General features: G+C 39.6%; 1 protein-coding gene across 7 annotated transcripts; it reads left to right on the top strand.

Moving 5' to 3' along the window:
• The first annotated feature begins 1,688 nt into the window (after positions 1 to 1,688).
• LOC133424078 (myosin-binding protein C, slow-type-like) lies at positions 1,689 to 22,536 on the top strand. Of its 7 annotated transcripts, XM_061714475.1 has the most exons (14): positions 1,689 to 1,917; positions 8,079 to 8,105; positions 11,602 to 11,673; positions 12,635 to 12,850; positions 13,840 to 13,887; positions 15,477 to 15,509; positions 16,025 to 16,066; positions 16,582 to 16,692; positions 17,344 to 17,492; positions 17,599 to 17,716; positions 17,816 to 17,867; positions 18,533 to 18,589; positions 21,916 to 22,082; positions 22,193 to 22,536. In XM_061714475.1, the coding sequence occupies exons 1-14, from the start codon at positions 1,896 to 1,898 to the stop codon at positions 22,357 to 22,359; spliced, it is 1,281 nt and encodes a 426-aa protein (XP_061570459.1). In that variant the 5' UTR covers positions 1,689 to 1,895; the 3' UTR covers positions 22,360 to 22,536. The 7 variants fall into 7 exon arrangements, with proteins under 7 accessions (XP_061570459.1, XP_061570460.1, XP_061570461.1 ...); XM_061714476.1 differs by lacking the exon at positions 15,477 to 15,509; XM_061714477.1 differs by lacking the exon at positions 18,533 to 18,589 and having other exon boundaries at positions 22,193 to 22,535.
• The last annotated feature ends 637 nt before the right edge of the window (positions 22,537 to 23,173 follow it).

The following is a 23,173-nucleotide window of genomic DNA, read 5'->3' as shown; positions in this document are numbered from 1 at the left end:
GAAAATGAATGCATCTTATTATAATGCAAATATATTAAAGAACCATATATGTGTACTATTGAGCATTAACATGTGTTTCAGAGAGCAGGATATGATGACTAGTTGCCTATAAGTATTGTAATGGTGCAAAAAGTCAAACTTCAGAGGCATGTTATCATTTATCCTAACCTTTATTGGAATATACATCCAAGTTTAGTTGCAGGAATCTGAGGGAACGGATGTAAGAACAAAACTGGACAAGAACATCTGAAACAACCACAACCAAATTTACTCTATCCGGATGGAGTAATTTAACTGGATAGTTTTATTTAAAGACCGAAATGAAATAGAGTAACAAGGCTGTTTTTAAAATGTAAGGAGTAAAAAGTAAAGATAATTGCGTGAAAATGTAAGGAGTAAAAGTAAAAAGTCGTCTGAAAAATAATTACTCCAGTGAAGTATAGATAACCAAAATTTCTACTTAAGTAAGGTAACGAAGTATTTGTACTTCGTTACTTGACAATCCTTCAGCTTCCTCAGCTGAAGGATTGTCAGTTCTGGAAATGTGGAAAAAGCTACAAAGCTTGTTTATGAATCCAATTTTCAGCCTCTTCGTCCCATCTTCCCAACCTCATCAGCGAGTGATTGATACGCTTGACTTTTGCGTGCTGAAAAGCTTAATTATTAGCTTAATTAACATCCTCCTCAGATTCGAGATGAAACCGTTGCCTGCCAGACGCACGTGTCAAATGTCAAGGTTTATAACAGCTTTCTAAGTATAAACCATTTAGCTATCCCAAAGGCATTTCCCCGGTATTCTTCTGCCAGGTCGGAAAGCCCTGTGTTCTTGGACAGCATTCCCCTCGGATTAGACCGATATCTGGCACCCGCATCGGGTCCCGGCTTGTCATCCCAAACTTTTCTTTTGAAATAAACCCCCAGATTCCGTGAATATGCTGTATATCATCCGAGCACAACCCAGGATTGTCTGGGGAGTATTACATCAGCGCCAGACCTGTGACCGTGACGACATCTTTTCCTTTTATATCCCTCCCAGCTGATTTGCCACTCAGCTACCATGGTAGCAGTCTTAATGGCAAAGCTATTGTAAATAATAAACACAAACGACATTCAGCATTCATGAAAATGCTGATCATTTGTGATTGTGCAATTTCTTTATTTTTGATCATGTGTAACCTGAAAAATGAAGACATGATGCTCCAAATATGTGATTATATGCATATTTGTGGCTCATAAAAGTCTCCTACAAATATAAATTTTATTTCTGTTTGGATGGCATTGCCTTAAAAATGTTACTTGGCATTTTTAAAAGCGAAAAGTGTATGCATGTGTAATAAACCCTGCATTTGGTTGGCCTCCAGTCTGAGAGGCATATCTGTGCATTTAAAAGCTTCAGCAGACACAACAAAACACGGTTTGTGACATAAGCAGATGGATTCTGCAACTAATAATAATACATGCAGGATTTCATGACTGCAATCAAGAGTACCATTCCTGCTTTGGTGTCTTCAAAGGATGGAAAATTGAAGAACTTCACATCAGCTTGCTGTTGATGGCCCGGTTAACGGTGGGTATGGAAAGATGCTGCAGTAGGTGTAGCTCTGAGCTGCACCACAGAGAGGAGGAGCATACTACCTCCCTATATAAGCCTTAAAAGCCAGTCCCTCCTGGATCTGTCAATCGTCCGTCTTCTCCTCCCCTACTAAGATTTCTAAAACCTTGGGTCCTCACCGCCGCCCATCACTCCGGTGCAAGGGTTTCAAAGTTTTTGCCTCCAGCTGCAGTATTGTCATCTATCCGTGACGTCCCTGGACGTCTAAAACTCACAATCATCTGACGATACATCTACCTTCGCCTGGTGAACTCTTGGCAGTTTTCTTGGAAACCGGCTCAGGATGCCAGAGCCCGAAAAGAAAGGTAGGCGTCAGTGTTTCCCAGTACTCTTGCTGCACTGGATGTTTTGTCTAAATTTGTCCTTTTTTTTCCTAAATCAAAGAGTAACAACCATAGTAGTGTTTTTTGTACTTGTGTGTATTTGGGGGAAGCCGGGCCATTGTTTCACTCAGGGAGCTCCATCACTTTGTTCCTTGCTTGGCAGCTTGTTGATAGGAATCCTCAAAGTGACTTTGACAGTGGTATTGTATTACTGATACGTGCTTGTCGCTACCATCTTTGGTTGCAAGAGAATATTTGAGGTTTAATAACAGATAGTATTGTTGCTCGGAGTGATCCGACAGGAGTTAGACACGGTGATGAAGAGCGGTGGAGGAATGTTGATGAGTGCTCAGCCAGACACAAGCAAAACCCCGTTGAAGGATGATGCAATGTGGATTAGGCCGAAGCCGCTTGAGGATAGATCCTAGATGTTTTCCCAATGACCAATGTAGCCGAGCAGGAATAATCTAATCTTGACCCTCGAGACCAGCACCCTGATCCCCACTCCATAATATCAAGTCCAAATTGGACCATCTTGGCTCATCCCACCATCCCGCCCGACATGAGTTCATGTCCACAGCAGATCGTCTCTCATCTGTACAATCATGTCCATCAACAGTCCGTTTTAATCCGCTCTGGGTCTATCATTACCTTATGGTATTACTCCTGGCCTCCTCATTAGTTCAGCTGTTTGGGGGTCTGCCACGGACTCAGACATGCCCGTGTTGAGGAAATGGAAAAAACTGTTTAGCTTTTGGGTGACAGCATGCCAGAGGATCATTGATGTGTCCAAAGCGGCCCTTGACACATGGGGCATTTCTTTGACATGTGGGAGTGTCTGCACCTCGTCAAGCACATTTCTTTCGCCTCTTTTATCAAAGTCTTTTGGGATTTCCAACCAAATCAAAGCTCCAAGGATGGAAGACTCCAAATGTGCCTCCAACTTTGAGACGATGAAGATGCTTTTTTAAAATGGGTGAAATGCTTCACTTGGCATCAACAAACTCCAAAAACCCTCGTTGTTCAAATTTGGCATGTGTCCTCCTTGGGGTCAGTCGTGGTTAAGAAAAGCTTGTGTTTGAGGAGATGTGACAGCCAATACCAGCATGTGCGAGGCACAGGTGCCCTGAGAGTGTTCATCCACCGCCATAAACATCCCTGATCCCCCTCGGAGACAAAGCTGTGGCAAAGACGGGGCAGCAGATTCCTGTCTGCTGCAAACACTACCCATAAATAGCCACCGTAGCAGCAGATAAATGAGTGGAAAAGTATTGTTCTTTAAATGAGTCTGAACAGCTGAAGAAGAGAAGGGGGGGGGTTTGTGCTGTGGGGGGTCATGCTGTTGTTTTAGACATCCCACTCTTAAGCCTTTAAAAAGTTCAAACTAGAAGCGAGGGAGTCGCTGGTTTGTCATGGCGTCTCCAGGGAATGAGATTCTTGTCCCTGGAATAGTTCAGAATGAGCACACTTTTAATCCCCATCCCCTGCTCCCTGGCATCTCCTTCCCCTGCCTCCCTGCCCCTCCTCGTCCTCCTTATGTGCCACACGCCAAAACAGACATCTTGCTGCCACTTTCCCCTCAGGATGGATCCATCACCCCCCCCCGACCCGGCCATTAAACTTCTGCCCGCAGTCCCAACAGGGCTGTCCTCACTTTTTACGACTTTTGTCAGCCCCTGAATCCGTCCTCCATTCTCCCCTTGGGAGCTGTTACTTTCTATCATGAGATGCCGCAGAATAAATCAAACCAGTAATAATAATCACCAGGGTGGTGACAGATATAATTGCCCCCCAGGTACGGCTCATGTTGCCTTTCCAATGCATGTCAAACAAGACTCACTGATGTCCGAGAGCCAAATTCACTGGAAAATAGCAATGTCCGATCATTTTCATCAACATCATAACAGTCTAAATAAGGTAAAATGGGGCTGTCGGCAGTGGTTCACATTTGAGCCCGTATGAGCCCTCCTGTCTGCACGCCAGCAAGGCCGACAGCTGCAAATACCTGCAGCCCTGTCAGCTGCAATGGCAATCCTCAGAGGTAAAACAAAACCTTTCTCCACTCTCATTATCTAAACAGCGATGAGACGGAGTGGACAAGGCTCATCCGCGGGTAAATGATGTGACCCTGTAGGATTGTGGCACCAAAGGCCAGAGATGCATTGTTTTGAAGTGAGGTGGGAGCGGAGCTAAATTTGACAAGGAAGGCTAACGGGCGAATCGTTCTAAGTGGACGCATACTGGAAGCTAAGAAGCACTTGAAGGAAAAAGAAAACCACCCAGGGAGTGGATCTGTGCACATTCCCGAGCTGCCGATCGTTTTCTGACAGGTGGCACTGAGAGATTAGGTTTTTATTGCTGGAGATAAAAAAAGGAAGAGCTGATGATTAGCCTGTCTTATGCATCCTAACCAGCTACAGATCCTCCTCATCACATCCATCACAACCACAACTCCTTGTTCTTATCATGTCTCTTTATGCCCTAAAAATAAACACACAGGGATCTTCCAAACTCCACATAAACGGTTTATATTATATTGATGAGTGGAAGTAATCAAATTCAGACTCCGATGGCACCACAGCTAAGCTGTTATCCACCAGTCAGTCAAGCTAGTCTATAATTATTTCCACAAGTCCAATTTGCTCACAATCACGGAGACATTTTCATTCCTGCTCAGATCCCCTCCGGTCCTATCATCTTTCTTGTAACTGCGCTGAGCTTTGTGCTCGTTTTAGTTCATTTCAATTAGCAGACAGTGCTGGCTCAGGTTACACTGCTGACAAGTGGAGACTTTATAAGAAGTAAAAGGAATACGCAATTCTTTTAAATGACATAAGCTTTTACTAGAAACTTTAATTCTCATAAAAAAAATAAAACATTTAGACACTATGAACAAAGTGTGCAACCTCAAAAGAGCACATGCTAGTTTATTTAAGTTATCATTGACGTTGTAACTTTAATCTCAACACACCCTCTAATTTAAATCTTTCTATTTTTGTAATAGCATATGATCCTTATTAATCTGCACAGCCCTTTTTACAGATTGCATACGTCAACAATACAACCGCTAATGCAACTCTTTGCCTCCTGTTATGAAAAGCCTCTCTCCCGTTGGCAGATACGTCCCATTTAACACCTTTGTCCAGCATGTCACCTGTCCTTTTTACATTACTGACACGAGGTGGGGTGTGGAGCAGCCCCCGCCAACACCCCACCGCTGAGGGTTCACTTAATCGTGGGTCTGGACTGATGTAAACAGAATTACACAGTGTGGCGATCCTCTCCCGATGTTATTCAGCATGGAGCTGGCAAAACATCTGCCAGCTCTTCCGACGTCGGTGAAGCCAGCGAGGCCAGCGAGGCCAACCAAACAGATTGGCCTCGCTGGCTTAACCTGTCAGGTTATGTAAGATCACTATAAAGCACAATAAAGCCTCCTGACTTGTCTTCCCTCTACTCGGGTTCAGGTCTAAAGATGCTGTAACACTACGGAAGAGTATTAGGGCCATCCAGGAGAAAAAATATTTGAGAGGGGAAGATTTTTTTTATTGTGCACTTCGAGAAAAAAGTCGAAATGTCGAGAAAAAAGTTGAAATGTCCAGATTAATGTTAAAATACAGTTTCGAGAAAAATGTCGAAATGTCGAGAATAATGTTGAAATACAATTTCGAGAAAAAAGTCGAAGGGTCGAGAAAAAAGTCGAAATGTTGAGAAAAAAGTAAAAATGTCGAGATTAATGTTGAAATACAGTTTCGAGAAAAAAGTCAAAATTTCGCCTTTTTTTTCAAAATTTCAACTTTATTCACGAAATTTTGACTTTTTTCCCAACATTTCGACTTTTTTCTCGACATTTCGACTTTTTTCTCAAAATTGAACTTCAACAATAAATTGACATTTCGACTTTTTTCTCGACAATTCGATTTTTTTTTTCTCGAAGTGCATAAGGGAAAAAAAAATCTTCCTCCTCTCCAATATTATTTTTATTTTTCTCCTGCCTGGCCCTAATACTCTTCCGTAGTAACACACATGTAGTTACTATAAATTAATTCCCCAAAAATGCCTGTGTTTACCTGGCCAACCATACATAGTTACACTCTCGAGTGAAAATGGATCTGGTCCACGTTCTGAACCATTTCCACTGGACATGGACCTTATGAGATGATTCATACAGGAACATCTAAGAACCACTATTAAGAACAACCAAAACGGATGCAGAATTGGTAATAACACTTTGGATCGAGAAGTTTTGATGGTAAAACCAGCCAAAATTAATATCTGATTGGTGTGTATCCTGTTGTGTCCATAGGGAGTTTCGTCTGTGTCCATTGATGCTGCTGATCTAGAGAAACCAGACTAATTCTTTCTTTTAAAGCGTACAAGAATTAGGATGTGAATTTTATTCATATATTTTTTTCTATACTAATCTTTCTATACTGTTACATCTTGGTCAGGACGTCCTTGTAAAATAGATTTTCTGATCTCAATGGATTTTTTGGATACCGGTAATTAAATTGTAACACAGAGTTGTGCTGTGGGTGTTCACTATCATAAAAAGCAGTGACTGAGGAGAACAGATGTCTTTAGAGGCAAATTGTGGGAGGTGTATAACACACAAATGTGTTATCAAACCTTTCCTGCAGAGTCCCTGGTGTAACTTTCTAGTCTCTGCAAGGAGTTGCAGTTTTTGAGGACAGAATTATATAAAATGGAAACATAACTGTATCAAGAGAGCACATCAAATATGTGGCTTTGCAGACTTGGCTTCATGAAGTCATCAAAGCTTTTACAAAGAGAAAAAGAAAAATGGGCACTGAAACATGAGATTTCAGTGAACTTCAAACCCAGCAACACCCTGGGACGAAAGCAGGGTCAGTATTAAGACAAAGCTCATGCCACAACAGAGGAAAGTCAAGTCCTCGGGTCGGGATTCGGCGCTCCGCCTGCATCTCAGAGATCAGGGCCCCTTGTTGAAGACAGAAATGCACCCATACTGGACGGAGGAGACAGATGGTCGCAGCCTTGACTCTGCTGTGCAGGGTTAATGACTCACGCGTGACTTTGGTGACTTACTAAAAATGAGAGTCCCAGCGAGAGGTTGCAGGCCTGAACCTCCACCACCCTTTGGGCGGGAGGTGAAATAACTTCAGGAACCAACACGACCAGTTGCCCTCCATCTGGGATTTGTTTGAGGTGCAAGTCAAGTGTGACAGCTGTTTAAAGCGTCAACACCTTTGTTGACGTACTGTACTTCTTAAACATTTTAAACAAGTCCATGTAAGGGAAATAAGAGAAATGGGGTGCTCTTTTCTTTGATGAGTAAGTGAAGTGGTTATTGGCAGAGGTGGGTAGAAACGAGTTACATTTACTCCGTTACATTTACTTCAGTAAGTTTTGGGAAATTTTGTACTTTTAGGAGTAGTTTTGAATCACTATACTTTTTACTTTTACTTGAGTAGATTTGTGAAGAAGAAACTGTTACTCTTACTCCGCTACATTAGGCTACTTTGAGCTGTTACTTTTCTTTTATCCCTTTTATCCACGTACGCGTCAATCTCATGACATCACTGAGTGATTCTTTGGGAAAAATGTTTGTTTTTGCATGTTTTGTCACATTTACACAGACTCAAACACACACAGAGTTTCTATGAGTTCATGGGCTAGTTCTAGTTCTGCCTGGTTAAAAAAGAAAAGTACGAAGGCTTGACATTTTGTGCTACTTGAATTTACTTTAAGATTATTTTAAATTAAGCTATTTTTTATTGATTTTAATTTATTTGATTATTTTATTGATTTAATTTGCCTGAAGATGATTATTTTGTACTTTTGTCTGTTTGAATGGTTGTGTTAAAAAAATAAATCAGACGTTACTCAACAGTTACTCAGTACTTGAGTAGTTTTTTCACCAAGTACTTTTTTACTTTTACTAAAGTAATTATTTGGATGACTACTTTTTACTTGTACTTGAGTCATATTATTCTGAAGTAACAGTACTTTTACTTGAGTACAATTTTTCACTCCTCTACCCACTTCTGGTTATTGGACATCAATAAAGCAGGGTCAATGTGTTCAAACTGAGAGGGTGATAATGCTGATTGCATTAGCGAAATTATAACAGTAAGTCTTTACTTTTTTTCTTTCTGCAGATGAGACTCCAAACGGCCAACCAGAGGGTGAGTACATGTCTTATCTCCCTTTCAGATCAGGGCGCCACAATAAGTGCAATCATCTAAAATCTATTTCAAAATGAAAAAAAAGGAGCACAAACCAACCCGTTCGCCCTCACGTACTATGTCTGTTAAAACTTTACACACTAAACACAAACCCCTCTTAGCACAGACCTTTACAGAGTTCAACACGTCTTCACAAGTAAGAAGGATGTGGCGTGAAAGTGCAAACACAAACGCATAGATAGTGTAAATGTGCAGCCAATCGACGGCAGCGAGGATGTGCTGCTGCCCTCTGGAGCGATGTGCGGTGAAGCCGTCAGCATCTCGGACATTCCTCCCGCGGGCCAGCTGATCCCTCCGTGTTGATTCAGCTGACGGCCCACCGTGTCCCATGTGGGCATGTTGCTGGCATGTAACTGGGACTTTGCTGACACTGAGGATCGGTGGGGGGGCAGGCTGACCTTGGAGGTGAAGCATCTTGAGGCTCCGGCACAGTCAGGGGGGAGGGCTCAGCTTTTTTGAGTGTGACTAAAAATAATCTTAGAAAAACTTTAAATATATCATTTCTTCTGTTGACTCAAGACATGTAGGGGCATATAATGACATTTTCTGAAAAACATAATAAAAACCTGAGAATATGAGATTGTCTGTGCTTACTTAGCAAGGATTGTTTAAACTATGTATTTATATTAACAGTCCAACCTGGAAACAACTCAATATAATACACTGGTCTCTGCTTGTCACTGTTCAAATAAAGTTTAATACCAGCGCCTATTATGCTTTGAAATGTCACGATTTGGCCCAATCCATGTCCTCTAATGTCTCCCATTTTTCTGTGTAGCCACAGTGTCAGAGAAAGGGACCTTTTCTTAGCGTTAATCAGAGGTGTCAAGTAACGAAGTACAAATACTTTGTTACCTTACTTAAGTAGAAATTTTGGTTATCTACTATCTAACTTCACTGGAGTAATTATTTTTCAGACAACTTTTTACTTTTACTCCTTACATTTTCACGCAACTATCTGTACTTTTTACTCCTTACATTTTAAAAACAGCACCGTTACTCTATTTAATTTCAGCCTGTAAAGAAACTATCCAGTTAAATTGCTCCATCCAGATAGAGTGAATTTGGTTGTGGTTGTTTCAGATGTTCTTGTCCAGTTTTGTTCTGACATCCGTTCCCTCAGATTCCTGCAACTAAACTTGGATGTACATTCCAATAAAGGTTAGGATAAATGATAACATGCCTCTGAAGTTTGACTTTTTGCACCATTACAATACTTATAGGCAACTAGTCATCATATCTCCTGCTCTCTGAAACACATGTTAATGCTCAATAGTACACATATATGCTTCTTTAATATATTTGCATTATACTAAGATGCATTCATTTTCAATGGCTTTTGTCCTTAATGGCTTTTTTCCCCCTTACATCACTTTTACTTTTATACTTTAAGTAGTTTTGAAACCAGTACTTTTATACTTTTACTTGAGTAAAAAACTTGAGTTGATACTTCAACTTCTACAGGAGTATTTTTAAACTCTAGTATCTATACTTCTACCTGAGTAATGAATGTGAATACTTCTGACACCTCTGGCGTTAATTAAGTCCCTATGTCCTTGTTGTGCTTTAATTAGTATTTATTAGAAGTCCCTGCACTGAAACCTCCCTGTCAACAAGCCCTTTGTTGATCTAAAGGACTGATAATGCTGCAGTCATTACAGTAGACTATGATATCAGCGCACTATCTATACAGCGGCCTCAGGCACATTGGACGTACATACAAAGAAAGAACCAGGAGAGTTACACAGTTCAAAGGAGACATCGGCCCCCACAGCCGCACCTTTATCGCAAACTCAGGGTTGTGGTCTTCTTTTGCTAAAAGGTGTAATAGAAACGTGACTTGTGTCTCTGTGTTGGCTCGAGAGAGAGAGAAACGGTAGTACTCTGAAAGTGTTTTTCAGCTGATGAATGTAATTTTTAGCGCCTGTTTTAAGATGACACTCACAGTTAAGGTCTGAGTCTGGGATGACTCTTTGGCTTTTTACTTAATTTCTTGTACTGCCAGGACTTTCCCTCTCTGATCTTCAAGACCAATTATCAAAATCTCTGTTTTGTCCCGACTGAACTGTAGAAAAAAAAACTTTTGCCATCTACAGTTGGGCAAAAGAAATACAGCCATATAGATTTTACAGTGGACTTATGCCGTGAAGGGACACAACCATATAAAGTTGTGTGTCATCTGCGCAACTTTGGAAACTGATGCCATTCGTGATGTCTCCAAGCAGAAGCATGTAAATATTAAAAAGTGTTGCACCCAAAACACCTGAGGAATACCACTGTCCATTTAATGCTTTTTAGATGTATATTGATCCATACTGACAAAAAATTCTCTGAAAAAAAAGTTAAATTGAAACCTGGTCTATAGTTATCAAGGACTGAAGGAATTTAAATCGCTTCTCTTCCTCTTCCACCCACTTCATTACTTTGGTTTTTGATTATTTTGTAACATTGAGAGTATTTGTACCCTGCCAATCACAATAAATAAGACAGGTCCCAGTGGTCAACATTTGCACAACTCGCCTCCCAAAAAAGCACTAAAGCATTCACTGAGTATCAAGAAGTTAATTAAAGCGCACAACGTCATTTTGAACAGTGACAATGCCACCAGGAGCTTAGCTAAATTGAAGATCAATACAAATACACAGAAATAAAGAGGCTTTGGCTTGGCTCCATGTTGCTCCAACAAAGAGCTATAAATAAAAGAGCTCTGTCCACATCATGAACCTGCAGGTTCAGTCTTCCAACACTGACCACAGCCAGGTTAAATCTAAATGTAGTACAGTACAGTACAAGTAAATGTACATAACGGATGGATGGATGGACACAAACTGGATAAATGAAAACTCCCCACCACCAAGTTCCCGTAAAAGCTATGATATACGAAATAAATATTAAAGGGATCAGTTCAATGCAAATAAAATGTTTTTATGGTTTTATGTCATTCCGATACACCTCTTTCTTCTAGAAAAAGCATATCGGTCTGAAACAATACTAATTTACATGCTAAACAATATTAAAACGATACGTGGTTCAAACAAACATCAGCATACTTGATTTGAAAATGACAGAATCTAATGGTTACCAAGGTATTACTGTAAATGAACGCATGATACTCCCTGACAAAGCACGACACTTACAGCTAGTTTAGTGGTTAGTATTTATTATAACACAGAATGGTCTTGACGTATTAACCGCACAATTCAGGAAGGAACTGCCACCCAATGATACAGTACTTGGTTTACCTTGTACATGTTGTGCTGTTTGCAGGTAGGTGGGTGTGTGTGGGTGTGCGTGTGCGTGTACGTGTTCGTGTGCACGTGTGTGTGTGTGTGAGAGAGAGAGAGACAGAGAGAGAGAAAGCCTTGCAGATGCTGAAGCTTCGTGCTCATTAAAAGCAGTTATTCCATCCCCCCTACTATATTTGTCACATGCTCAGAAAGTGTTGCCCCAGACAGTAACGGTGTCCCAATCCAACCTGAGATTTCCCTGGAGGTTTCTCCACCCCCAGGTGGGTAACCCTGACAACCATCCCCGCCACTTTCATCTGTCCCGGAGAATGTGTTGGACCTGTGCACTGCACATCCCACTGACATCACATGTTTTGTTTGTTGTGTGCCATCACATTTTTCTCTTAATTCACCGTGAAAGGCCTGAAACTGCACTTTTCTTGCACCAAATGTTCAGAACTAAGTTAGTTTTGGTCCACATCAAAAGCATTCGCATCACTCACCGTGCACATATCAGATGGCATGCGGACACTTGCCCTGGCACACACTGGTGCTGCTACTAATCCAGGCTGTTGCTGTTTCTGGGTTTTTGATATTGCATGACACGTGGAGTCATCAAACAGGAGGTATTAGAGGGATTAAGAAAGCTGGGATTCGCTGACTCTCTTGGCTCTAAAAAAGAAAATAAATCGAGCTGTTTAAATTAGTTACTACCAAGAATAAGATCATAAAGTGGAGTTAGTCTATCCCTGCATCCTTGATCACTCTCCAGTATAGATGTGCAAAGACCAGATAGATACAACTCCAGATATGCTTCTCCAGTTTAAAAGGATGACAAAAATCTTTATAACACACAAATGTCACCCTTGAAAATGCTTTCACTTGATGTTTTGTGAGTTATAACCTTCAAAAGTGTAAAAACCCATAGGCCCTAAGACAAAGGCCCCAAATATGAGAGAATGTTTGGAAACTCTTGTTTCATCTTAATTATCTCAAAGACTAATCGTATTTTGGTATCTGGCACAGAAATTGGTGCTTCAAAGGTCTTATTGAGTATGTTTAGCTTTTTTTTTCTTTTAAATTTGATAAACTTGGCTAACTCAGTTGTCGCCATTTAGACTCTGAGAATCTGGTCTGAAGCTATTTATACGCACCTCAACTGAGCAAGCATTGTCTTGTACGGCTGCCGGTGTTTGTGCTCAATGCTTGCTGCTCCGGCCGGGCGCTTTGTTTGCTATACAGAGGCGGTAGCAGAGGGGAAAGAGCCAGTAGAGACTGATGGGAAGAAACCCCAGCCGCCAGGGCCTGAGCCGTTACAGGCCGTGGTTGCTCAGGAGCCAAACCGCCTCGACAATCATTCACACCCACTAGAGCCTAGTGGCGTTGGGGTGAAAGAGCAAGCAGAGTCTGCTAACTCCTCCGTAAAGGAAGAGGGCACTTGTCCCCCCCCACAACCCGGTAAGTATGTTTCATCGGTATGAATCCATCCCATGTCTCAGTGGAAGCGCATGTTTTCTCCCTCGAGCTCCTCGGATCAAATGTTGCTCAAACACGTCCCGGAAATGAAACTCGTCATTTCACCTTCAACTGCTGAGCAGCATGGCAAAACATGATTTTTATTTCATTTTAATAATTGATCTCAATATTGCATTATTTTAACTATTATTACTTTTACTCATCTGCTAAGTTGGCTACTTATTTCACTCGCTGTGACTGACTGCCATGCACTTTGACTGTGCTCTCAGTCCAACCCTGGCTTTTAATTGCATGCAGACTTCAAAGAAAAATGATATCTACATATAATATATATATATATATATATATATATATATATATATATATATATATATATATATATATATATATATATATATATATATTATATGTAGATATAATTTTTATACATTAATATATATATTTCTTTCACCTAAAGGCTTACAGATATCTAACACAATAACGACTGATTAGGTTCAGAACCGGCTAACTGAAGATCATTGAAACTGTGTGCAAGGTGAGTCGTCAGACTTAATCAAAGAGTCAAAGATTAATTAATGTATCTGTACATATAATTACTTTTAAAGAGTAATTTTGAACACAACTGTTACAAACCAGAGAGAAAATGCAGTTCAGGATATACAAGTGACCCTCCTTGAAGTTCGTGACTTGGTTGTTGTCTTTTTTTTTTTTGTGTAAAGCCCGGATACTCCGCGCTGCTGAGTTCTTCCACCGTTTCTTCCGTGACGGCTCATAAGACCAACAATCTTTTTTTTTTTGACTACTTTCTTTTTTGTCAAAGAGCTGCATGTCCCGATCGGTTCAGAATCTTATCTCGCATGTGGCCACCGGCCTTGATGGCCGGCTGGTTTTATGTCTTCTTGGCCTGCCAGTGATGGACTCTGGAGCTTTGTGATAAGTGGCTCTATTTGTCAATGACACCTTTATTGCAGATGATGATAAAGCTGCAGCCACTACCCCGTCCCCAACACCCCCAGCAGGTTGGTACAGTCACAGTCCTTGCCCTTTCTTTTCTTCAACTCCTCCCACCCTTTGAGGATGTATTATGGGACCATTTCTAACTACCAACACCAACAGAAGTACAGATAAAAATTTTCAAAATTATTTGTTTGATGAACTCATCAAACATAAATTTTTCATAATCTTGTCTCTGTCGTTGCACTAACTTACACATGTGAAATGTGTGCTTCTATGTCAAATACCACAATGACAGCTCTATTTACTTCATGTAAATAAAGACTAATGTGGTCATGGTATTTTACAACCGTTAACCCTGTAGAGCCACTCCATAAGTTCAAGAACACTCAGCACAATTTATGTGGTGTAAGATGTTCTTTTTATGTGTCTATTCATATATATATGTATATATACAGTATATACTGTACATATATACATATAAATATACAAATGGTTGCCTGTAAAGTTGGAATAGGTTTTATTTCAGAATTTATTTTATTATAAGAGGAGATTAAAAAAACAAACAAAATGTTTTTATCCAATTTTATGGGCAACAATGCATATCATGAAATGTTTTTCGTGTGTTTCTTGGTAGCTCAGAAGATATGTTAATTTTGCAAATAATTTACCATTCTGTTTGTCCCCATGCGCTGCCTAAAACACACATAAAAACTGAATAGTAAAAGTAAGTAAAAACCAAAGTAAGTAGTAGCAACACTAAATGGACAAATGCATAAAAATGAAACTGAGAAATGTTACTGTTAATTAAAAAGGTCACGTAATTCCAATTTTGAGATTACAATTCAACACTTTTGGTAACAAAGACCTTGTCTTACCTTAAATAAAAAATAGATAAAATAAAAAAACTGCAACAAGCTACTGTTTTGATCACTATTCGCGTCATTTAATATAACAAGTTATTTCTCAATTTAAATCTGTTATCCACATCTAAAAAAGTTCTGCTTTCAATAACTTTAACAACAGATGTGGCGTCATCCAGAAATCCCTCACCCTTTAATGATCGAGTTTTCTATAAAACATCAATCTATGAAAACATGTTACACTATTTCTAAATCTGTGAAGAAACTAAAAACAGAAAAAAAGAGACATAAAACATTTTCCTTGTATTGCAAATTGTTGACTTTGCCCTAATCTTTATCAATATTTAAAAAATAAACAGCCTTCAGGTAATTTACTTTAACCTGGTTCTATTTCACTTTTTTACTTCGGTGAAGCTGGAAACAACGAAACCATCAGCTCTTTTTAGACAGTTTGAGCTGTGATTAACTTAGTTTATGGTGTTAATACAGGGTCACTAAACTACTTTGTTTCAACAAAATCTTTAATCTTTTGTGAAAATTAGTTCAAACGTTCAAAATCCTTATTTTGACTTTACTTTAAGTACGGTAGCTTTAAAATACACATTCGATTCGACACTTAAAAGATCATGTGACCTGTCTTGAAAATGGAAAATGAACTGGATTAGTGAATGTGAAGAGCGGCCACTTCCTTGAGCGTATTAGTGTTGTAAACAGAGTATTGAACAAACCCTCCATAGTTGCTGAGTTTATCCTGATTAATTTAAACCATGACTGTACTTTTTTTTCCACAGAGGATGGCAAGAAACTCTCAATTGACCTGCCTAGTAAGAGCACTTTGTTAAACTCTAGCACCGTTTCACTTCCCGTGACCAAACTAGCAGACTGATGACCACGTGTTTGAGTACAGGACACGTTTGAGACATGTTTAATTCTAGACATTTGGTGTGTTTGGAAGTAAGTCTTTCAAATCTATTCAAAAATGTCATGCTAACATATTAATATACACAGAAATTCATTCCCCCGTATAATTTTAGTGTCTGGATGTTCAAAATCAGTTTTCTAAAACTAAACAGGAAATTATGACTTCTAATCGTCACCATTTGGAATTCTGATCAAAATGGTCTATTTTTCATTTTATTTTATTGTTTACAAAACCACAAACACAATCTAAAGCCATTGGATTATTCTTCTTTTTTTATTTTAAATCAGATCTTTGATTCAGAATTCCTCACATCGCTTGCTCGCATGCCTTAAACTGCTCGTTTGAGCGTGTGCTTGCTTCAGTGGACTTTACAGTACTATTTCTTACAATATGCTGTAAATTTCTCTTTTTGTTTAGATGATAGCGCCCCTGTGCCAGCCACGGGGAGAAAAGACTCAGGTAACAAAATGGTGAAGAAAAGAAACAAAAAAACCTGCTATACTCTGTATACTTCTGCGACGTCTCCTCTCGTCTCATGTCTCATGTATTTCTTCGTTTGCATTGTGACGAAGGATGCAAATGAAGGTTAAAAAAAAGCTGTTGAAACGCAAAAGGTTCGGCGATTTATTGACATTTCGATTTCTGGAAACACAAAGAAAACGGGAAAAAGGACTAACTCAGTTAGTCCTCATACTCTTTGTCATTTCTGTGTAAACATTGTCTTCGTCATGCTTTCCATGTTGCAAAGAGCTGAAATTCTGCTGCCGTGTGAATGGTGACTGTTGAAAGTGAGGAAAAGCGTCAAATTGGGATGTTTTTAGTTGTTATTTCCTTTTCTTTTTTTGTCACTCGTGTGAGGAGCAAACACTTCAAATGCAAAGCGGAACTCGGATATCCAAATTCCTCGTGTTTTTTCCGTATGAAGCGTCAGAGGGAAGCTCTGTGTCATGCAACTGTTTCTCCTCACTGAGCAGTGTGGTCTCTGGGAGACGGCCAGGCCCCAGAGGAGGTGGAGAAGCCAGTCGACGCCCCACCGACCTCCACCCTGCTGATTGAGAGGCCTCAGAGTGGAAGTGTCCCTGTGGGTGAGTGGAAGAACAAGATGAAAGATTTGACTGTGCTCCTGCATAGGGGCGGGACGATACGGTAACGATACGGTAACGATAATATCACGATACACGATATCTACGATATTCGATATATTGTAAGAAATTTCATCAACGATATATCACAATATATGTGACTGAAAAAGAAAAAAATCCCATAAAAAGGAAAACGTCTGTAGTTATGCATTTATTCAATGCCAAAACTTCATACAATGTACAAAGAAAGTGTATTTGTATATTTCCTCACTGCCTCCTAGGCTTGTAAATGTAAACACTGGGCAAATTAAAGTGCATGAACATTAATAACATGTTTTATATAAACCAGGACAGTGCACTGCTTTGTTTCTAATACTGAAAAGTCAGTAAGCAACTTAATTTTGCATAGTACCTCACTGCCTCCTAGTCTTGTAAATGTAAACACTGTACAGCTGGACTAATTGAAGTGACTGAACAACAGTGCGATGACAACCGCATAAATCCATTATGTGTTGTAATAAAATATCGATATTTGGGGTCAGTTTATCGATTATTTATTGCGACAGAGAGTGCAACAATATATTGCAATATCAATTTTTTTCCCCACCACTACTCCCATCTGAGAAGCAACATCATGCCTTTTTGTGTCCAAAGGTGGTGACATCTCCTTTGTGGCCAAGGTAGAAGCCAAAGATCTTCTCCGAAAACCCACGATCAAATGGTTCAAAGGGAAATGGATGGACCTGGCCAGCAAAACTGGAAAGCACTTGCAGCTTAAGGAGACCTTTGAACGCCAGACCAAGGTACGTTCCCCGCAGAACCCGTCTAACCCGACTTCTGCAGGTGATCGCCGCCTTTCAAGGTGAGGGTGCGCTTTTACAAATTTGTGGTACAACACCCTCTTGGCAGATCCACACTTTTGAGATGCACATCATCAAAGCCAAGGACAACTATGCCGGGAATTACAGGTGTGAAGTGAGCTACAAGGACAAATTTGACAGCTGTTCCTTTGACTTGGAGATTAAAGGTTCGTTACGACATCAAATTATGATATGACAGCTTCGACAAAGTGGAACAAATGTGTTTAGACATTAAACAAATATAACATGTTGTTACTATTTTGCAGAATTGGACACGAGCTCACAGTCTCTTGATATCCGATCAGCTTTCAAAAGAAGGTAATAAATACAGTGCCATTGAGGCACCAGAAGCAACCACTATGATTTCAGTATTTAACATTGTTTTTCTTCTTTTCAAGGTATTTTCATTCAGACAATACGATCGTTAATTAATCGAAAAATACGAAAAAAGAAATGGAAAAAGTATATTTTCTTTCCCTGTAGCACAAGTCACTTCTCATTCAAGTTCTATCACTGAATGACAAAAAGGTCTGACGAGATGATTGTGATCATGTCATTAACCTCTCCCAAGGGGATTACAAATCCACCGGTTCATTCAATGTGTAAAGAAAAAGGCCAACTCTTGCACTTTTAATCACCACCCCAACAATGTAAAGCAACGCAAAGCGTCCCGGCGCCATTGCGTCATCACAATGTTGCTGTTTGCTAATGTTGCTTCAACATTGCAGAAACATTGTGGCGATGGTTCCCGGGACAGCTCTAGATGAGTGTTACACAAAACCACCTTGTTTCAAACTTTTTATCCAGTCAAAAAGAGAAAAGAGGTTTCTGTGTCAGCACAAATCGTGAGTTAGCGCAGAGCTAATGCATCGATTTACATCAGAGTCCCTGCTTTGCGTTGCTCTCACGGCATTGTTTTTCTAGTGCCTGTCACTGTTTGGTCTCTGACTGAATCTTTATTAATCTCTCCTTCTTAACAACAGCAGTGAAGGACAAGAAGATGCAGGGGAGCTTGACTTTAGTGGTCTCCTTAAACATAGGTGAGAATCACGTCCCTATCCGGGTGGAGTTTGTCCTTGTCAGTACTGTTAAAGTCCCTTTTTAGGATGTGCTTCACCTTCGCTTTCTTTTCACATCCTTTGCAAAAATGTATAAAGCTACAATATGAATGGCAAGTACACTTCTACAGATAAATCGTAGCGCTATATCAGGGGTTTTCAAAGTGTCCTAGACATCTCTCCAAATTTCTCTCTGCATTGATGTCATTGTGCAGACATGCAAGCCGCTCACTTGTCTCTGCCATGACGTTGAGCGAATACAGGAAAATTAAATAATATTGTAGATTTAAACATGTGGCGACTTGTGACATACTGTATGGCCACATGGACTGAGCCACTTTTAAAGGAAGAATGTGTAAAACTATTAAACTAATTATTAAACCCTGAATCGAGTCAAATCCACTCAATCAGTTTAAAAGAAGAAAGAAGAAATTGAACATGATGTAAATGACAAAATACAAAACAGAGGCTTATAGCCAGTACTCGAGTTGAGGGGGGATAAGGGGGGATGGCACCCCCCCTGAAATAAAACGATCAAAATCATCCCCCCTTTCCACCCCTTATGTAATTTCATCAATGAATGTGGTTTTACTGCTATTTCAACATTTAGAGTCATCACCAAAAAAATAACACCAGAAAAATAACTTTTGACAATTTTCACCTGTTTCAAGCAAACTTTCACTTGAAATAAGTAGGAAAAATCTGCCAAGATTTATCTTCTCATTACAAGCAATAAAATCTTGTTCCACATGCAGATTTTTCTACTTATTTTAAGTAAAAATCTACTTGAAACCAAAATGAGACATTTTAACTAGAAATAAGACAAATATTCTTGTTAAGATTTAGAGTTTTTGCAGTGATCCATTTTACTTATCCTGTGAAGGACAGAGTCATATTGATAAGTTCAGAAAAGTGTTTTTTATTGTTGTGTTTTGATGTATTTGATGTAAGCCCAGTGGATATTTAAAGCTTACAGAAGGCTGCATTTAACTGCTGCTATGTCATTCCTGCAGTATTTCTGCAGGTGTTTTGGTCACTGCTATTATTTGTAATATATTATATTATTTGTAATCAGCACAAATTATCTGTCCCCATATGATAAAATCCACCACCCCCCCTGATTTTTTTTTTTTACAACTCGAGTACTGCTTATAGCTGCTGTTTTTTCACTTTCTAGGGATAATCTTTTCAATGGTTTCAAACTGACAGTCTTACAAATTACACCTTTGAGTAAGATGAAGTGAGATGATCACATCCGGAAAAGTTTAATCATCTCTTTAGGGGGAAGTTAAAGAGCTAAAAAGCCCTTTCTCCTCTCCTGAGGGATGAACCTCACAGTTTGAAAACCTCTGCTCTATAGCAAAGCTACTATAGCTCAAAATGAACCCCATGATCCACATTTGAGATGCAGAATAAATAGACCTGGTCAGTGACACTTTTCGCCAGAGAAATTGCACATTTATTTTGGGCTTGTCTCTTCTTCTCCCCTACATATTCAGAAATCAAAAGTAAGTAGAGAGAAACCCATAGGTATTAAGTCCATTAGCCCTTACTGCAGGTGAGTACTGTAATCCTGTAGAGTCCCCAGCATGACGTGTAGCTCTACGAACTGGACGAGCAAGAGTGTTGGCCTCCTGTAGTACGGTAACACTCATTTGAACGCAGCATTCCTGGCGGCTCAGCCAGCTGTCAGTAATGATGGAAATGGCTGTTGCATCGTCTACGCTCTGAGGCGGCTGTTCTTCATTGAGCATCGTCTTCAGCGTACGAAGCCAAAAGGACCATTTTGGATCGCTACTGATGAGCCGGCGTGCCACAGAGACACAATGCTGCTGAATAGTGTTATCACTACATTGTCATTTATTTCATTTAGAAATATACGGCAAATACCACCGTGTTTATTTCAGCTTCCCTGTAATGACTGAAAATAAACAGACGAGAAACACAAACACAGAATGTTGTGATATTCCATCCTATTCATCCCTTTCAGGCATTTTGTGAAATGTCTAAGAAAGAAGCCTTGACTGACTTGTCTTTATTTCCACTAACAGATGTCCTGGGCGATGTGCTTGTTAACCTGCATCTCACAAATCTAACACCTCCTATGGATACAGACCCCTTTGACCATTAAACAGTATCGGAGCATCTCCCAACTGACAAAGGGATGGGCCAGGTCAGAGGATATGAAAACGTAAAAAAGGGAAATGCCAACATTTTGGTAATTAGCTTGCTGTCAACCGCAGAGTTGAAAAGACAGTTTTTCTATTCTTCGATAAACCTTGATGTTCGATAAACCCCTGCAGTTTACAATCAGCTTCCACAACATGTGGTCTTTCCACTCTGTGTTCTGGCTTTGGTTATCTTCATCTGATGTCTTTGCAGTCACATACTCAGCCAAAGTTAACGGGCTATTTGTCTATTTGTGGGTAAGTGAAAGACTTTGTGGATGTTTTTTTTTTTCTTTTTTCTAAGTTGCAGTAAATAAAATGGGAAGTCTTTCCTTATTTTGAATGAATTGTACAATTTAGATAGAAAAATGTGATAAGATCACGTGTCCTGCAACACCCTTGTATCAAACTTTGATGCTGGTTGAAAGTAAGTTAACTCCCAAAATATTTGCGTAGCCCTTAAAAACCACGATAACAAGCTTTTATTGCAGGTTTCTCTAATGCCTTGCATGCTGCATATCAATATGATATTATGTTCAAATATTTTAAGGACACAGTGTGTTGATGAGGCTGGGCTTTGTCGCAAAGAGAATATAATTGAGCCGTGACTGCTCTTGAGTGCTGCTTCAATCCTGAACTTTTCTTTCATTTTCCACCATTATTTTTCTGAAAGAATACACACCAACATATTTTATTCAGTTTTCCTTCAGTTTCCTTTGTTTGTGCATGCTTGACACATTTTCTTCTGGATGGCATCTAATGCACAAGTTTTTAAATACACACACATACTGTATATAAGTTTTGGTCTGTAGAACCATGCAGCACATCCAGTAAACGCGCCACTGCTCCTAATAAAAGAAAATCTTATTTTTTTGTATTAATAAAGCTGCTACGCTGTTAATCTGTAACTTCACAGCCTATCTAGACACAAAAATAGACAGCTCACTATGCCCATCCCTTTGTATGACATGTCCTGAGGAACGCTTAAAACTGGAATTACAGCAGAGTAAAAGTCTTTCAATAAACAGAAATTGTGAGTTAAAGGTAATACTTCAGTTGACGAGCGGTTCCTCAGAACACGTCGCAAGCAGCGCCGCAACTCATGTCCTCACATCCTCATCTCGCATTTGGCGCCACCAGGGAGCACAAACAGCAGGATGAGGGTCCAGACGTGGATGTGTGGGAGATCCTGAAGGGCGCCCGTCCAGACCAATATGAGAAAATTGCTTTTGAATACGGCATCACAGATCTGAGAGGTCTGCTGAAGAGGATGAAAAAGATGCCTAAAGAAGTGAAGAAGAGTGCAGGTAGAAAAATCTGAGTTTGAACTGTGGTAAATCTTGGTTGGTGATTTCTTTTAAAAAAATAAGTATCATCATCATGCTGACTTTAACTGATCAATAATGTGGTTTCTAAGCGTTTGCAAAGACGCTGGACCCTGCGTATCAGGTGGACAAAGGTGGAAAGATCCGCATGGTAGTGGATCTGGCCGACCCTACAGTTGAGCTGAAGTGGTACAAGAACGGACAGGAAATCAGACCCTCTCCCAAGTATGTACATTATCCTCACGTTGCAGTTTTCTGAAGAAAAAGTTCACATGTTTTATTCCCTACAGGAGGCAATTTGCAGTTTAACTAAGCCTGTTTGTAAAATAAGTAACTCTTCATGAACAGTCCCTTGAGTCCACTGCACTGTGATCCATCAGCAATCAAAGCCCAATGAAGAAGCATCACTCTACTGATATTAATGTGACGGTCACTTTTCCGTACAGTCTATCAAACATATTACACTCATTATGAATTCACATGTGCAGTAAAGGCGAAGAACCCCCGTCATCACAGAAACTGTCTGAAACCTTGATGTTAAACATATGTTTTTATAACAATATGAGCATATTAAGGCTAATGATGATTTTAAGAAGAATGGGAAAAAGTAGGTATTAAGGCATACAGTTAGGTATAAAGGTCATCTTCAAATATGATTTAAGAAGACTAAATGTTACTTATTTCAGAAAAATGTGTCATGGGATGTTCATACTGCTTCATACGACTACATCTGGGAGTCAAGACATTGTATGATGTCAGCTGTCTGCATATGTCCAAGTTTACGCAGGAAAAAGGCAGTATCTCCTTCACAGGTCTTTAACCAAGTCTGGCTTTGAATCGTTTTAACATGCTTAGTGCTTTGTGAAAACTAGGTCAAATAATAATGTAAAAGGTTCCTTTTAAATGATAAATGTTAAAACTCCTGTAATTTCTATGATGATGTTTAACACTGGATCAAATTATTGGTTTGAGTCAGTGGAGATAAGCTATAAACATGTTGACATTTAGGTCAAGTAGGACTCCAAATACATAACAATACTTGAAGGATTGAAAAATACATTATTTATTAGATT

Source organism: Cololabis saira, chromosome 23 (genome assembly GCF_033807715.1).
Source record: "Cololabis saira isolate AMF1-May2022 chromosome 23, fColSai1.1, whole genome shotgun sequence".
Classification (NCBI taxonomy): Eukaryota; Metazoa; Chordata; class Actinopteri; order Beloniformes; family Belonidae; genus Cololabis; species Cololabis saira.
This window is presented reverse-complemented; position numbering and strand designations above follow the sequence as displayed.